Source organism: Aricia agestis, chromosome 8 (genome assembly GCF_905147365.1).
Source record: "Aricia agestis chromosome 8, ilAriAges1.1, whole genome shotgun sequence".
NCBI lineage: Eukaryota > Metazoa > Arthropoda > Insecta > Lepidoptera > Lycaenidae > Aricia > Aricia agestis.
Genome location: NC_056413.1, coordinates 17,418,461 through 17,436,744, shown reverse-complemented (window position 1 = coordinate 17,436,744; position 18,284 = coordinate 17,418,461). Strand labels below are relative to the sequence as shown.

The following is an 18,284-nucleotide window of genomic DNA, read 5'->3' as shown; positions in this document are numbered from 1 at the left end:
TGCCACATTTCCGACAATCCCAATGGCCGCCATACTACTGCAAAGGAGATATTTTTTTTTATTTGTACCACCCTGAAACTTTTTTTAACAGTTCCCTGTATGATCATAAATAGAAGTCTGATAATGCCATACCTGTGGGAGGTCGTGAATATGAACAATATTTTTTCAAAATCCTAAGATTTCATTCGTAATTCGAACGATTTGGAACAGTACAGTTTGAGGTTTAACAAAATATATAAATACAAAGTTTCAAACACCTAGTTTTTTTCACTAGATTTTTAGCAGACAGAAGCATAAAGGTCGTAGTTGACGGCGAATGCTCGAAAACTCAGTCTGTTGATGCTGGTGTCCCTCAGGGATGTGTGCTATCGAGGCATCGCCTACTCTATTCATACTGCATATCAATGACATACTGCATTTCTGCCGCGCACTGTAAAACTCTGGAACGAACTGTCACCAGCAGTATTCCCGGACCTATACGACCTGCAAACCTTCAAGAAAAGAGCGTATTCCCTCTTAAAAGGCCGGCAACGCACCTGCAGCTCTTCTGATGTTGCGAGTGTCCATGGGCGACGGCAGTTTCTTACTATCAAGTGACCCGTTTGCTCGTTTGCCCCCTTATTTAATAAAAAAAAAAACCTAGGTGGCGGCAATCTTGTCAAAGCAGATGTTATGTTGTATTTAAATATTCTGCGGCTCCCACCGCTCGAAAGATTTCTCAAGATGTCTTCCACCCCATAGTTATAGTCATAGGCCGTGTTCGTCGGCGTAATTTTTAGCGCATTCGCTGCAAAACCTACTATTGCGCATGTCCAAATCATGTCATGCCATGGCAACGACAACTGTTTACGACTTGACATTTAACCCAATTGCAATTTGTTGGTGGCGTTGCAATGAACAAACCAGTGGGAGAGCCATGCTTCGGCACGAATGGGCCGGCTCGACCGGAAAAATACCACGCTCTCACAGAAAACCGGCGTGAAACAGCGCTTGCGCTGTGTTTCACCGAGTGAGTGAGTTTACCGGAGGCCCAATCCCCTACCCTATTCCCTTCCCTACCTTCCCCTATTCCCTTCCCTTCCCATCCCTACCCTCCCCTGTTACCCTATTCCCTCTTAAAAGGCCGGCAACGCACCTGCATCTCTTCTGATGCTACGAGTGTCCATGGGTGACGGAAGTTGCTTTCCATCGGGTGACCCGTTTGCTCGTTTGCCCTCTTATTTCATAAAAAAAAAACAATTAAATTTTTAATTTTTTCCAAGTGATCCATATCCATATTTTCCAAAATAAAATAATCAAACACTATCATAGTGTTAAATAAATTATTTGTGCGGCTGTTAGACAATTTAGGCTTATGTATTTATGTTTAGCTTTTATTATTTTAATCATGTATAATATTTACGTATATTTACGACGTTGTTTACGACTTGACCAGCAACTTGTTATGGCGTTGCCATGACATCTTTTGGACATGTGCAATAAAAAAATTGTCCAAAAATACGCCGACGAACACGGCCATAGACTTACGGTGGTATGAATAAAAAAATCTTAGTGAACGTTTTAACAGCTTTCTAACTAAAATGTTCACTAAAGTTAAAAACCGTCTTATAACACTCCATATGAATAAACGCTTGCTAAGTCTTCGCTAAGTAAAATACCTTTAGATGACGTTTTATAAAAATTTTTTTGCTAATGTTGGTAGTGTGCCAATTTAAGGGGCCCGTTTTGTATTCAATGTGTCAAAAGTAATGAGTATTTTGTAGAAAAAATAAAAATACTTTATGGATTTCATAAATCATAGAGCAAAGTAGACTTTGACAATTGACATATTGACATTGGCAACATGAGACCGCCGCCCGCCTAGGAATCTCGGAAAATTTATAGCCTTCGAATTTCGATTTATTCATAGTTATTCATATTCATAAAAATGCAAAGTGACAAAATAAAACGCATCCGAAGTGAAAACTGGCTCGACGAGGATAAAGTAAGTATGACTGAATGATAAATTATGACGATGCCACCGTCTGGCGCAGAAGGTAGCTTCGCCGCTAACCGCTTATTGCCAAAGGTTACTTGCTAAATTCTACCAAGAATTAAGGCATTTTCTAAGTTACAGTGGCATGTGTGTTTAGTTAAAATAATTACGTCTCTATCATGTACCAGCTATGACTTAAAGTTGTGTTGTTTTGTTCTTAGAATTTACTAAAAGAACTTATCAAAGAACGTGTGCGCACAATTGAAAACAAAAATACGGACACGAATACAAATTTACTAAAAAAGAAAGCATGGGTTGCTGTGCATGACAGGTTTTATCTTAACCATAATTATAATAGTATATTGACTACTTTCTTTTTTTACTAATTATTTCTCCTTATTTTGCCAATTTACTTTCATATTTGTTAATTGTGTTTGAAGATGGAACCAAATTTAAAGCATTGTTATTGTATAAGTACTGTAAAATTGAATATTCAATCTAAAATTTATCTAACGATATTATCTTCCAGTTTCAATTCCTTGTGCAAGGGAGGACGTAGAACAGTGGCTCAGTTAAAAGGACAGTGGAGTCACATAAAAATTTCAAAAAAGAAAGAGCTTGCAGAAAGGAAGAAGTCTATATTTAAGACTGGTGGAGGCCCACCATCACCAACAAAAATAACATCACAGAGCGATGGTGATGATATCACACAGTGGCTGCCGAATGAGTTTGTCGTAGACACAAATGTGTATGATTTAGACCAAATGGTAATAATTTATCATCACTATGATAGGTTTTATGGCATTTCAAATAGGTGGTTAAGTACATAATTCTAAAATTTATTCCATTCAATTACTCCATTCGTAACAAACACTGTGACTCAAGAATTTTATGTAATATTAGATAGCTGTTGCCCGTGACTTCGTTCGCGTGGACTTCAGTTTATAGCGTGCAGTGGCAACAAAATTGGTGTCAAATTTCAAATCATATCAACATTGCTCCCTATTACACAACTTTACGCATAAAGTACTAAGTAGTAAGTTATAAGCATGTATAACAATCAGAAATATTAACTTGAGATGGTACCACCTCTTATTGAAACACGTTTGAATAAGTGCTAGCTAGCTAGTAAATTTTACAACATGACATAAACTAGCTTCTGGAATCTGGGCGTGATTGTTTACAGTACAAATAGTTTCAGGTACTCGATATTCCAGTAGCTACAACACCAATAGCTGAAGAAGTTGCAGATGACATTGTCAATGACAATTTAATAGGAACTGAAGTAAGTACTTATCAAAACATAGTAAACCAAAGAAACGTACAGACAGAGTTATTTTTGCATTAAGTAATAATATTTGAATGGATTAGTAGGTATAGATTTAGCAGTTCAGACTTTTATAACTGTTGGACCATAAATAATTATGTACTCATTATTGTTGATAATTTCAGGTTCTTTTAAATCCCATCATAACAGAGGCTGCACCTACAGATAAAGAAATGTCCCATAATGTTGCAAGTAATATAATAATAGAACCCCAAGTAAGTTGCATAATGTAATTAGGTAACTAAAAGTAAAATATTATTAAATAATTTTAATACTTTTTTAATAACAGATTTTTCTTTTTTTTTGTTTATGTTATATGGATTTATTAACATGAAAATTAGATTTGCTTTTGTGAGCAAACTACTTTATAGGTACCTTTTTCTATTTGCAGGTTAACCAACATGATAAAGAGCCCAAAAAACAAGGAAAAGAAAAAAAGAAAGAAACTACAGCTGTAAAACATATTTTTTTGATAAGACATTTTGATTGTAGTATTTAACTGACATAAGTAATTTTCACTATTTACTCATTTTTGTAATTTTTAGATATCTGGACATGAGTTTGCGAAAGCAAAAATTGAAGAAATAGCAGAGATAGAAATTGCATTTATAAAAAAAACTATTTGATTCAAAATGAAGAAAGAAAGAAAAGAAATTTAAATTTAAAATATGAAGTACTTAAAGCTCAGCTCGAATATTACAAAATGAAAAACTAGCTAATTATATAGATATTTTTAATTATTAAACAACATATTAATATCATTATATTATTATGGTTGTATAAAGAGAAACATAGTTGTACTTAAAAAAAGAATATTAAAATTAATAAAAGTCATATTATATTTAAATAATATACATCTATGAAAAATTTCTGTCAATGAAACTATTTAAAACATATCGTCCTTGTCGTGTTTGGATATTTCCTAATATTGCTGCATGCTCTTCAGAGGTAGATTCCTCATTCTGCCATTCTTCATGAGATGGGGGTACAATTTCTTCTGTGAACAAAATTATTAATTATTTTTATTTCTTTTTCAGAATATGGTGAGCAATGTTATGTTGTATAACATTGTTCAGAAAATAAGGTTTATGCTGTGATAAGCGCTCGCTTTAAGAAATCTTATAATAAAAAGGGATTTTCAAATGTGTTAGTCGGATTTTCAAATGTGTTAGTCGCGCTAAAACTCGAAAACGGCTGAACGGATTGGGCTAATTTTAGTCTTAAAATATTCGTAGAAGTCCAGGGAAGGTTTTAAAGTGACACGAAGTTCACCGGGACAGCTAGTATTTTTATAAATATTGAGCAAAGCCACTGGCAAAAACTAGTGTATTATTAATAAGTAAATAAATATTTATACCTAAAATGTCGTCGTTTCTATTTATAGCAATGTTATGTAACACTGATAGCGCCACTATTAGCACTTTCGCATTTTCTAATGACACTGTTAGTCCAAACAGCAGGCACTGGAATCTTTGTTTTAATACACCAAAGCACCTTTCAATGGTGTTTCTGGTTTTAATATGTGCTCTGTTGTACCGATTCTCCCTTACATTGTTCGGTCTCAAGATGGGGGTAAACAAATATGGCAGCAAAGGATATCCAGAGTCACCAAGTAAACGGCCTCTAAAATGTCCTTGGTCAAACCTAGTTTTAAGATGGGACTCGGAAAATATTCTGCTGTCATGTGTGGATCCCCTCCATCTTGCCACCACGTTCATTAATCGCAGTTTCGCATCACACACAGCCTGAAAGGCATACACATTTTTATTTATGACTAGGTAAACAAAGTGATGACAAATTATTAGGTTCCCTGTAGGTATAAAATTTAGAAAATGTTCTTACCTGTACATTCAGGGAATAAAATCCCTTTCTATTTATGTAATACTGGGCTTGATCACCCGGAATTTTTCTAAGTTTAATATGGGTGCAGTCCAGTGCACCTATAACGCCAGGGAAATTGGCTATCCCCCTGAACTGATCCATTATAATCTCTTCCTCTCTAATACCATTGGGCATTTTAATAAATTGGTGAGCAAGGCCAGCAATCGCGCGTGCCACTCTATTGCACACCAAGCTCACCGTGGATTGCGCCATGCCATGGAGGTCGCCACAATCATCCTGAAACTACAAAAGTACACCAGTTAGTTTCCTAATGAAATTGATTCTATCAGTGGCGATGCAAGATATAAGGGCCCCCTGATGGGTGATGCATAAGAACGGATTTATTGAGAAAAATAATTTTTGATACCCAAAGTTTTATTTATAAAACTTTGGGTATCAACAATGAATTCATTTATGAATATTTGAGAATCTGAACTCGTAAAACCTTTAAAAAACCTCTTAGGCCGCGAGGTCGTGGGCGGTCGCCCACACCGCCCACGCCTTGTGCCGACTGCCGCCTCTGGTTTCTATAGTCATCAAATGCTTATTTTACTTACCTCTCTACGACCCCAACATCTGAGTGCAGTTAAAACTTGTAGTTCAGGTGTGATGCCGCCGCCTCGCCTATCTTTTTGTAGTTCCTCCGACACTAACGACACAATGTATCGTACTGATTCCTTTGTAAATCTATACTTTTTTCGAAAGTCGTCCTCTGTTAAATCAAATGGATTTATTCTAATTTTATATGCTTTTTGTCGACGAGGGCGGCTAGAAATTCCTTCAGAAATTCCAATAATGTTGGAAATCGCGATAATACTTGATATTGCGTCCATTTTCAATCTCTTAAAATGGTCTTAAAGTAGGTCCGAGGCTTCACTAAAGTTTGCGAACTCCTATTTGACGTTTCGCGCCTAAACAACTGTTAGCAAACGTTTATTCATATCGATTATGCTTAAAATGTTCTTAAAATAGGTTTAAAACAGGCGCGCTATTTTTTGACAGCTGTCACCTTAAAAAGGTGTTAGAGCACTGTTATAGAACCTTTATTCATATTAAATTTTACAACAGGCCTATAAAGCTGTTGTAAACCTTCGCTAAGTTTTTATTCATACGACCGTTAATATATACTGTCGTAGTCACGGACGTAAATTTTTTTACGTCCGTGGTCGTAGTATGGTTACATACTTTTTATAAGGTTGAATTTTATCCAAATGAACCGAATACAATGATGGCTGAATTACGCCGGCGTAATTTACGTGGCTGAAATTACGTTCAGCCCCTTACGCCTGATGCCTGATGAAGAGCCGAAATTTCGCGGCGTAATTTTCGTTGCGAAACGCGCGCGTAAGTGAGTATTTAAAATTCTCAGATGTAATGTGTGCATTAACGATTTGGAGTTAAGCTTTGGTTTTGATAATTCCGTCGCATATCTAAGTGTGATCTTTTTCTCTTCTCCTTCAGTGGCGCCAATAGTTTCTTCTTCAATAAATCACAGACAATCAAAATTACTCCGCGTAACGAACACAGAGGTTCTCCCCAGCCCTGCGGGCCCTATTGACTAATGAAAACGGTTCCCCGAATGCGGGCCCTGTGGCACGCGTTCCAGAAATCTCCCGCACCCCGCATGCGGGCCCTATCGACTAATGAAAACGGTTCCCCGAATGCGGGCCCTGTGGCATGCGTTTCAGAAATCTCCCGCACCCCGCAAGCCCGGCTGGCTCTATCGACCAATTAAAATCAGCCATTAAGGTGGCAGCATCGTAGTGTCATCCCTTTCAAATCGATCTACGAAAAAAGGGACATGACACTACGATGTTGCCACTTTTTAATTTCTTCACTTTCTTGACGGACTTTTGACGTTGTGTACTTTTATAAAGTATAAACATGTACAGTTCTTGGGTAGGTTCTTCTAAATTGTGATCATTTATGGAAACTAACATACACAAAGTACAAACGAGAGTAAGATAAGAGAGTAGAGCACAGAGTACTTTATTATATACTGGGAGTAGAGACAAGAGTACGAGTGTAAACTGTAAATCAATATAAATATGTTTCGAATTTCGGCACTGTATTTAGTTGTTATGGTATAAAAATATGTGAGTAAAACGCAGTGTAGCCAACCCCTCAGTTTCAGCTGTAGATCTACAGTTTTTCCGGAATCCTTTCAGTTTTCAGTTTAGGCCTCAAAATCTACAGTTTTTATGAGCTTGCTGGCGTCATCTATTTTATGATATTAAACTTAATATAAAGTCCGACAAGGCTTTAAATGACGGGGGCGCTGCTGGTAAAGGAGAACTGTCAAAAATTGCGTTTTTGTATGGTGACAGCGTTACTTCCTTTTTTCGCCACGCTCATTTAAAGCCTTGTCGAGCTCTCGAGCTCTAATCGAAACAGAGCTGTAATGGTCATCAATCGATTTAATAGATGGCGTTAGTTGCAGATAGTCATAGAAAGTTAGGATAGCGTTAAGCGTAAAGAAGAATAGGGGGCAATAATTGTTACGTTGTTTATATCTCTTTGGATACAATCAGAAGTCTAAAATTAGTAAGATGGAATAAGCCCCACCGACATCGATCGCTCCATGATCGCTCGGTCTATCGATGTTTGTTTTACCGACATAATGTCGGTAAAACAAACTTCACGATATTATTTCTAGTTTTTAATTTCCGGCTTCCTAAAATAAATTCTATTTGTTACCATAATTAAATAATAAAAAATCATAAGGAATAAAACTGTAGATTTACTGTTTTTCAATTTGAGATTTACAGTTTTCTACAGTTTTTTTTCTAGCACATCTACAGCTTAGCTCTGTAATGTGGTTGGCAACACTGGTAAAACGTAAAAAATAATTTAAGTCAACTGTCGGTTTTTGAAAGAATGTGAAAGAGTGATGTTGTGTTTTTATATTATTTTCCTAAAATTATGTTATCTGGGTTTTTAATATATAATATTGGTAGGATATTAACCATTAAATATTCGTTATCGTGCACAAGTGTGGGAGAGTGATGTAATAACCAGAAACGTGCTCTTTTGTGTTCCCTCCAAAACTCCATCAAAAGTTTCAGTAAAGCGTCCTACCACTTTACTGAATCGACCGACTTGACTTCTTGACTGTATTGACTTTATACTTAGACTTTGACTAGACTTTAGACCTGACTGACCTGACGATAATATAGAAAAATTTGTATAAAGAATATTGTTTTCCCGCCATAATATTATACTCGACACTGGCCATGGTAATAGCCGAAGTGCCATTATATGAAAAAAAAAAAAAAAGTCAACTGTCAAAACATAAGTGTCAAATTTTAGGCCTGCTGCCCCTGCTAGTGAGACGCTTGTTTAAATTATAATATTTTAAAATATAATAAAACAACTCTTCGCGAAATAAATTTAATTTCGCAGGTGAAAATTATATTTTAAATCATTTTAACTTGTTGTTCTTACACCAAAAGTAACACCATCGTCTAAAAATCATAATGAATGTTTGTGTTTGTAGTTGCCAAATGTTTTTATTTTCCAGAAAATGTTAGAAGTCACATGCAATGATCGTCTTGGGAAGAAAGTTAGAGTAAAATGTAATCCTGATGATACAGTGGGTGATTTGAAAAAGCTTATAGCGGCACAAACTGGTACAAGATACGACAAAATTGTTCTCAAGAAGTGGTACACCGTCTTCAAGGATCACATTAAACTTTCGGATTGTATCCTTTTTAATAACCACATAAAAACGTGATTTATAAGATGACCCTGTTTAATTAAAGTAGCCTACTTAACCTGTCAAACCCCATAAGGACACTGGTGACTGCGACAAAAATAGAATACATTAGCATTTCCAAGAATCCCCGATCGAAGGATTTATATATAATATGTAATATAGAACCTATTTATCAAAAACACTTTCAATAGTTTAGAAATTCTCAGATTGTGGTAGCTATTACACAATAACAATTCATTTATTTGATGATCGAGTGCCATAATCCAATACTTAATAAGCCTCCGTGCTCTAGTGGTTGAGTGGTATGTCTGATGTTGCACTGCATTCATAACTGTATGAATGCAGTGCAACATCAGACATACTATTTTATTTTTAATTGTGCTTCTTTTGTCCATCCTGCACATCCACTACCCATTAGTTAATTCCTAGTGCCTTACAACTGTAGTCTGTACCACTGAACAAAATAATGATACATTATGCTTCACCACAGTAAAGTTATAAAAACAATATGAAAAGTTCTTTTACCTGAATGGTTTTCAATAATAATAATAGGTAGCTAAAATAATATAAGTAGTATTAGAAGTATGGTGTTACAAAACTAAGTTGTGTTAAAAAAAAGGTATTATATATATTTTGTATTTATATTTCCTTTTGGTTTAAAGGATTGCTCAAAAATGATTGACTACTTTCGCTATAGTAAGTTAACCACTGGATCTCAGAAAGAATCTGTCCAAAATTGCTACATATTGTGTTGAAAATTTTTTCATAACTCATATTCAGATGAAATCCATGATGGAATGAATTTGGAGCTGTACTATCAATAGGGTAACATGAGGGCATCAACAAATATTTGTAAGCTTTTTTTGTAAATAAATTATTAAAAATACTCCATTTTATTTCTTTATTTTACCAGTAGCAGCTCCTTACATTGTTCTAAATAATAATAAACAAAAAACTTTTTGAAAAAAAAAAGCTTTTATTGAAATAGTCTAAAAATAAGAAATGAATTTCTCCTTAAAAATTTTAACTATTAAGTTTTAATCCTCAAAATTCATACATTTTGCATGATAATAAAAGCTTGTCATGACTCGCGAGACTTAACAATCTATCAGTACTTGATTTTATTAAAATAAAAATATATTACTTTTGACGACCTCTGTGGCTCAGTGGTGAGCGCGTCGGTAGCTCAAGCCGGGGGTCGCGGGTTCGAATCCCGCCGACGGAACAAAAAAGTTTTCAATGTTCCCGGGTCTGGATGTGTATGATATAATAAAAATCTTAAATATATGTATAGTATAAAAGTATTAAATATATTTCCGTTGTCTGGTACCTGTAACACAAGTCCTTTAGGTACTTAGCACGGGGCCAGACTGACGTGGTGTGAATCGTCCATAGATATTATTATTATTACTCAGTCCCTGACATAGTATGTACTACATAGCACTTACTACCTCAGCGTACTCAGTTAATTTTGTACTAATTTATCACACTGCACAGCTGTTTTTGGGTATTTTGATTAATTAAGGGCCGCGCTACACCGGAATGGCAGCGGCGAGGCGAGCACTTTCAGCGCTGCCATTCCGGTGTAGCGCGGCCCTAAGAGAGGTTCCACATACCAGGGATTTAAAAAGTTTATATATTTGACACAAATTTTGTTGACACCGCGTGCTATAAACTAAAGTCCACGCGGACGTGGTCGCGGGCAACAGCTAGTTATGAATAAAAACAATAATATATAATAAAGTAAGTATGATAAGTTCTGTTACAATAATGAAGTAAAAAATAAAACGCCATCTGTTTTCATATATTAGAATTAAAATGTTGATTGCATTGATAATATATTTTCTGGATGGAATATAGGCCAACACGGTACACTCGAACTCCTTAGAAATGCAGTAGGAGTTCTATAAGATAAGATAGATTGATTATTATTATACCAAGTGATAATATTATTAAACATAATATTCTAACGTATTAAAAACTATAAACAAAAACATACTAACTAATAAGTATGATTAGTTCTATGTTACAATGAAGTAAAAAATAAAACGCCATCTGTTGAATCGTATTAGAACTAAAATGTTCATTGCATCGATATATTTCTGGATTTTTTATAATTAAATACATAAAATATATTTAAGATTTTTGAAATATTATTTTAATACACATCCAAGACCCAGGCACATTGAAAACTTTTTATTCCGCCTGCGGGACTCGGACCCAGGACCCCCGAGATGAGCGCTGGCCACGCGCAATGCGAATTTATTTTCATCGATATTTTCATGGAAATAAGATATTTTCCCACATCAAAATGTAGCGTATGTCCTTTTTCAGACTCTAGAATAACTGTGTACAAAATTGCATTGCAATCGGTTCAGTAGTGTTGGATTTGGAAGAGCCTACGAAAGGAGGGATACGAATACGATACGATTATCGTATAGAGCCATAGACAAGGACATGTTGCCTTTACTTTTTATTACCTATGTCGTTGCTGTTGGCAAATGGCAACATTGACAAAATGTCGCCGCGTTCTTGGAATTTGGGTGTTATGTTGTTTTGTCTTCTGTAATTAAGTTTTTACAGGTTTTTACAGCCTTAACAATTAATGTATTTGATATTCCAGCCTAATTCAATTAGAAATACACAATTCTACAGTGGAATTTTCATTCTAAGTTTAAAATATAAACGTAAGAATGTCTGAGGTTGAAGGTGCGTATCGTGATATTTCCGTAACGTGAATTTTAGAAGATGTGTAATAATCACTGTTGCTTACAGATTACAGCCAACAAAAGCCGGGCAAAACGAGCAAGCAGCATAATGTGTTACCGTTGTGGGGTAATGAACAAACCATGAATTTGAATCCTTTAATATTAGCAAATATCCAAGGTTCTAGCTACTTCAAAGGTAGGTAAGCAAACAAAACAATGCACAGGAGGGGAGACGATTATGAGTTTTGAGTTATTTGTTTGTTAATAGGCGATAACTTTTAATTTAACACCTAATAGTCTTGCTTGATCTTCAGTGCATCTGTTCAAATTGAAGACATACCATGAGGTCGTGGACGAGATCTACTACCAGGTGAAGCACCTGGAACCCTGGGAGCGCGGCAGCCGCAAGACCGCGGGACAGACGGGCATGTGTGGCGGCGTGAGTATGTTATTCCAAATTACTACTATTAGTGTTGTTTAGTGTCCTATGTAATTTTTTTTCTATGAGTAATTGTGGGTTTTAATACCTCTTTGTACCACAGTAATGTTATAAAAAATAGAATGCTCCTACTGAACCTACTACCTACATTTTGTATTAATTTATAAAATTCAAAACTGATCAGTCAAGTAGATACAGAAACAGGCCAATAATATTTTAGAGTTAGAATTTCAAATTTTGCACATGTGTTTTATTTACAACGTAAGGTAATAGAGGATCAAAGCTCATAATATGCCAAAAATTTCAGGCTGGTGAAGGTCCAGCTAAAAATGCTACTATAGTTTGTGCGTTTTAAGATGATATTCGTGACACATAATAATTGACAATAGTAGGGAAGTTATCTAAAAAATTAATCGATAATTTAGAAATATCGAATCACTTCATAAAGGAATTGCAATCGAAATTATCGATTTCGTACCGACGTTTCAGAGTGGCTCCGGTGATTTAAGTATGAAATAATTATTTGTTTTAGGTAGTATTAGAGTATGAAATAATTATTTGTTTTAGGTAAGAGGAGTAGGTGCTGGAGGTATTGTGTCCACAGCATTCTGTCTGTTGTACAAGCTCTACACGCTGAGGCTCACACGGAAACAGGTTAATGGCCTGCTACAGCACACAGACTCACCCTACATAAGGGCACTTGGTAGGTATGAATGTACCCACTACTGTCATTATTCATCTAATTGCATGGAAAACTGCAACACTTATAAATTTATTATTTTGTATTAATTACATAAGTACATCAATTTGTTAACTTCAAATAAAAAAATTATCGGTCACAGCGCCCTGTAATTGATCAAAATTATTTGTCAAATTTTATGTGTTTCTAAAACAATTTGATAGTGTACAGCTTTGTTTGAAGCGTTTGTCAAACAATTTACTATGAAAATGTGAATTTCATCAAATAAGTTTGTCAAACAAATTTGATTGTTTACAGGACGCTTACTCTTAATTGATTATTTGAGTTAGTTACGTTATTATTAACTTATTAGTTATTACCAAATTAATGATGTAATATTCTTTTCAGGATTCATGTATATTCGTTACACTCAGCCTCCAGCTGATCTGTTTGACTGGTATGAAGAGTATCTTGATGATGAGGAGGAGGTTGACCCTCGTGCCGGGGGAGGAGGCACCACAACAATAGGGGCATTGGTCAGGCAGATGCTGATCAAGCTTGACTGGTTCAGTACACTCTTTCCAAGGATTCCAGTGCCTATACAAAAGCAAATTGAACAGAGGTAAATAATGTCGACAATAATTATTATTAATGCTGTTTTTTTTTGTTGAATTGATTGTATAACTATAAAAAAAGAACACAAGTGATTTGTCACCTACTTTCAAATATTATAGTATAACTGAGATGTTGTAATATGTTTGTACTACTGCATTAGCATAATATTATGACCACAGAAATGCAAAAGAGAGTAGAAATACTGTCAGATTTTGTAGACAAAATATGTGATATTTTTCCATCTATCACTTTGTATTTTCTACTGTAGAAACCAACCCTTTCAATAGTGTCCATAATAAGCATAGCGTGCTGGTGTCTTCAATAAAAAATTTAACAGATAATTATTGAAACAGGTTGGCAGAGCACAATAGACAGAGTAATGCAGCAAAGCCAGCAGCAAACTACAACAGAGGTGGTGGTGGTGGTGGTGCAGTTGGTGGTGGAGGCGGCGGCGGCAACGTCAGCAACTATAACCCGTCGCGCGCCGAGAACGACAGACGCGACCATGACGACCGCGACCGACGAGACTATGGGGAAGTTGATAGGTGAGATTTACAAAGTCAGTCTTAGATAATACATATTGCATTGAGCAAATATTGCAGCTAGTAATAAAAAAATATGTGCAAATTGTATCACAATGTCTATATTAATAAGCTAAAGAGTTGTTTATTCCTTTGAAAGGCTGTTTACACACGGTACCGCTCCATTACTCATCCTTGTGTTTCTATTTGCCCTTACACACGAACGACGGCGGCGACGAAAATCGCTGCTGCTGCGGCGCCGTGTGTAAACACGCTGTGAGTTAGTCTCAGGAACTTCTGGACTGATTTTTATGTAACATTTTGGAATGCAGATATACAGTAAACCATGGGGAAGGCCGAAGGATACAAGCTACTCTTTGGGGAAAAATGTGCTGTTCCTGCGGATTTGCTTATTCACGTCTACTTAGCAATAACTTTCTATCTTATTTTGCAGATATTCAAAAGACAGACAGCGCGAACCGCGCCGCGACGACAGAGACAGAGATCGCGAGCGGGAAAGAGAACGCGAGAGGGATCGCGACCGAGAGCGCGAACGGGACAGACGCGACCGCCACCGCTCCCGCTCCAGAGACCGTCACCGCGAACGGTCGCGCGACAGGCCGCGACACAGGTCGCGCTCCAGAGACCGCCGCTACAGATGAAAGACTGTCTCCCATATTGTTTACAATTTGTGTATTTGACAAATGATTAAAAATAATGTTTTGATTTGGTTGTTTGATTGCATGCTATATCATTACTGCAAAAAGTATATACATATTAGGTTATTATTCAATATTTTTGTAATGATTTAAGTATAGCTTAAAAATACACTAACTGCTAAGTTAATTCCGGTATTTATTTACTAAACTTTGCCAGAAATGTGATAAATAATAAAAACCAAATACAATTGTGTTTAAAGTTTAATTTTCAAGAGCTTAAAGCAACAATAAATAGAGATTATTTCTTAATAAAATTATAAAACAAGCATGTTTTGTTGCTTAACTAATAAAGTTGATACATCAAATCAAAATGCTGTTCAGGAAATGCCTAATTATGCTGCAGGACCTTTTGTTGTCTCCTGCTGCTCAAATTTCGGGTATTTGTTTTGTACATCAGCCCACAGTATTTTACTATTTGACAAGTCCCTCACAACTCCAGGGACATCGGCTAGTGGCAATCTGACCTGGCTCATGCCATCTCTTTCCCTCAGCGTTACTGTATGTGGTTCTTTCGTGGTGTCAAAATCAACTGTTATGGCATATGGGACACCTAACTCATCAGTTCTCGCATATCTTCTGCCAATGGAGCCAGAGGAGTCGTCTACTTTGTGTGAAACATCAACCGATGTTAACTCTTGAGAGAGCTCTCTTACAAATGGTTGGAATTCTGCATTACCACTCAGAGGTAAAACGGCACACTTCATTGGAGCTACAGTAGCAGGCAGAGAGAAGTAAGTCCTTTGCTCATCTCCTTCTCTCATTTTGAAATTGTGTTCCAAAAGACAGTACAATATTCTGCCCACACCAAATGATGGTTCAATCACACTTGGAATAATTTCTTCCACATGAACTGTTTTCTGAGTTCTCTTGACAGAAACTAGATTTTTGTTCAACTTAAATTCTCCATTGGAAGTGGAAAGAGTAAATTCCCCATCACTGTCGAGTTTGTCTTGCAGCTGCTGTAGGGCTTCATTGTCCATGGCAGCCAAGGTGTCATTAATGACCTTAGCATCCTTCTTGAATTCTTTGCCAATAGCAGCCTTGTTGGCAACTGCCTCAATAATTTCTATTTGCTTGGGAGCAGGTAACTTCTTTTCAGCTGCAAGCCTTATTCCTGTAGCTTTTGAGTGTTGAGTCAGATCATAGGCAGATCTATCGGCACATCCTACACACTCAATCCAACCATAGCTAGAGAGGCACTCAGCATCCCAACAATCACAAGCATAATGGGCCATTTCATTGCCCATGTGCTGTCTGAAGCGCAGTTTCTTTGAATCAATGCCGACTGCAAGAAGGTAAAGGTGTATTCTTGCCATGAAGTACCCCAGAGTTTGATTGTTTACAATACCTTGTGCTACAGCATCCCCAATAGTCATAATTTCAGCAGGTTTCCCTTGTTCTTGATTGTTGGCAGAATAAAGCAGCATGGGAGTGACTTTGATTGAATCAAACTTTGGGTGGTCTTTTGTATCACAGAAATGCTCTATTTCGCACATGGTAAATTCTCTCACCCTCAAAAGGCCCGACCTGGGAGATATTTCGTTCCTGAAGGAATTACCAATTTGGGCAGCAGCAAAGGGTAGCCTGCCTTGATTGAATTCTAAAAGCCTTTTGAAGTTAACAAAAATACCCTGGGCAGTTTCAGGCCTCAGGAAACCTTTAACCAAGCCTGATGGTCCAATCTGGGTGTTGAACATAAGGTTAAACTCAATCGGTGGAGTCAAATCATTGCCACTCACTGGAGATTTCATTTCAAACCTTTTCATTAGTGTTGACATTTCATCAGCAGTCATGCCATCAAGTTTCACAAGTATATCCTCAATTTCAGCTTTAAGCTCAGCTTTTGCATTCTTTTCACTTTTAATTTTTTCTAAATGAGCTTTAATTAAGTGATCCAATCTGAAACATTCCCCAGTTTTGATGTCTTTAGTCATTAGATCTGCAAACCTTTCAACATGCCCAGATGCTTTCAGTACGGGTTCAGGTGTGAGTATGGAACAGTCAACTTCCAACATTTGCTCCTGCAATATGAAATACTTTCTCCATAGCTGTATCATGTTGCTCTTGAGCGCACACCCCATAGGGCCGAAATCAAACTGTCCGGTAATACCACCATAAATAGCAAAGGATTGATCAAAAAAGAACCTCCTTTTAATCAGGTCTTCCATTTTTGAGCGGTCGAATAATTCATCTGCAGGAGCCAAGCTGAGCTCTTTATCTTCTAAGATCTTCTTCCTAGCTTTAAGCTCAGCGACCGCCTTTTTAACATCAATTTCGGGGGCCTTCTCCTCTTTTAGCTTTCGCACCAAATCCCCTTGTTCCTTCACACTAGCACGAAGTGGAGCTAAGATCTCTTCAATTTTGGGATCAGCCATGATAGTATCGCGAAAGGGATTGTGAATTTTAACTTTTCTGTGAGTCTTGTTCGAACCCCACTGCGGTTGAATATGCGACCGGCGAAGTGAAGTGGTAAATGAAGGTAACCGATGACTACGTACACTAAGTTTATATAAAAGGCTAAAATATGATTTCATTTATTTATACAAGTGAGATGTAATTAGTACCGTAACATCTGCTATTTATTTTATTGAGACTTGAGTAAAAGTGATCGCGTGGTAGCTGACGAAATTCTTGCAATCGTCGTCTGTCAAATTGACATTCAGTATCAGGTAATCCACAGATTACTAGTATATATTTGTAGACAGATAAGCGTCTTAGAAGAGTTTGACGGCTCACGAATTGACATTTGATGCGACAGCTAGCGCCATCTTAAATTGGGGCGATAAAACTCTACAGGTGTGTATGTGTGTGTTTATGTTTGCATGTGTGTATTAGGATATTATTGGAATAGGATATCCTTGTCAGATTTTTATGTTTCAATTACCTTGAATTTGTAAAAACTGAGTTTGTTAAGTTTAGTTCACATAACAATACACAATTTTCACAAAAACAAAGTCTTTAAAACATAAAAATCCGACACTATAAAACAAATAAAAACAAAATTTTGACGAATATGATTATTTATTGTTTTTGGTCAATATAAAGTCCCTGCCACCGGTTCGCTGACCCACCCACCGTTCTCGGTGGGTGGGTCAGCGAACCGGTGGCAGCGAAGAACCGGCGTAAGAAACTCGATGAGTCTATTTTTTTAAACAAACAATGCTAGAATACATAGTTACATCATAAACACTGTGTTTAGATACAATTGAATTCGTAAAATAAAAGTTAAAACATTTTGTTATGCATCAATCAATCAAAACTAATTAATTTACATTCAATTGAAACTAAACTGAGTTTACAATGTTACATTCATAACACTATTCAATCAAGTGTTTTAAAATAGTTACAAAATTTATAATAACGGGTTTTTTGTTAATCAAGCTCGATCCATAATTTACTGCTAAGATTTAGAAAAATATATATTACGTTATACATGTTTGTATAACAATTGATAATAAATAGTCTGAAGATTTTTTAACAATCTACCTACAGTTTGCATTTTTTCCGTAAAACATTTTGTTATGCATCACTCAATCAAAACTTATTATTCACATTCAATTGAAATTAAACTGAGTTTACAATGTTACATTCATAACACTATTCAATCAAGTGTTTTGAAATAGTTACAGAAATGTTATAATTATTCATAATAACGAGTTTTTTGTTAATCTAGCTCAATCCATAATTTACTGCTAAGATTTAGAA

The 18,284-nt window shown here is 36.2% G+C and overlaps 4 protein-coding genes across 5 annotated transcripts; 2 read left to right on the top strand and 2 right to left on the bottom strand.

The window, feature by feature from the left end:
• Positions 1-4,224: 4,224 nt before the first annotated feature.
• Positions 4,225-6,016, bottom strand: LOC121729586 (putative nuclease HARBI1). Its single transcript, XM_042118144.1, has 5 exons — positions 6,001-6,016; positions 5,741-5,895; positions 5,145-5,426; positions 4,853-5,047; positions 4,225-4,299 (listed from the first exon to the last, which is right to left on the bottom strand). Exons 1-5 carry the CDS (start codon positions 6,014-6,016, stop codon positions 4,225-4,227), a joined length of 723 nt encoding a protein of 240 aa, XP_041974078.1.
• A 2,462-nt stretch (positions 6,017-8,478) lies between these two features.
• Positions 8,479-9,782, top strand: LOC121729272 (ubiquitin-like protein 5). Of its 2 annotated transcripts, none has more exons than XM_042117736.1 (3): positions 8,479-8,509; positions 8,704-8,884; positions 9,679-9,782. In XM_042117736.1, the coding sequence occupies exons 2-3, from the start codon at positions 8,707-8,709 to the stop codon at positions 9,720-9,722; spliced, it is 222 nt and encodes a 73-aa protein (XP_041973670.1). In that variant the 5' UTR covers positions 8,479-8,509; positions 8,704-8,706; the 3' UTR covers positions 9,723-9,782. The 2 variants fall into 2 exon arrangements, with proteins under 2 accessions (XP_041973670.1, XP_041973669.1); XM_042117735.1 differs by lacking the exon at positions 8,479-8,509 and adding an exon at positions 8,547-8,585.
• A 1,636-nt stretch (positions 9,783-11,418) lies between these two features.
• On the top strand, positions 11,419-14,586 carry LOC121729714 (pre-mRNA-splicing factor 38B-like). The gene is made up of 7 exons (XM_042118316.1): positions 11,419-11,607; positions 11,674-11,802; positions 11,921-12,045; positions 12,613-12,748; positions 13,133-13,346; positions 13,693-13,884; positions 14,315-14,586. Exons 1-7 carry the CDS (start codon positions 11,592-11,594, stop codon positions 14,520-14,522), a joined length of 1,020 nt encoding a protein of 339 aa, XP_041974250.1. The 5' UTR covers positions 11,419-11,591; the 3' UTR covers positions 14,523-14,586.
• Positions 14,587-14,762: 176 nt separating this feature from the next.
• On the bottom strand, positions 14,763-17,228 carry LOC121730008 (glycine--tRNA ligase). Its single transcript, XM_042118804.1, has one exon. The coding sequence runs from the start codon at positions 17,111-17,113 to the stop codon at positions 14,912-14,914; it is 2,202 nt and encodes a 733-aa protein (XP_041974738.1). The 5' UTR covers positions 17,114-17,228; the 3' UTR covers positions 14,763-14,911.
• Positions 17,229-18,284: the final 1,056 nt, after the last annotated feature.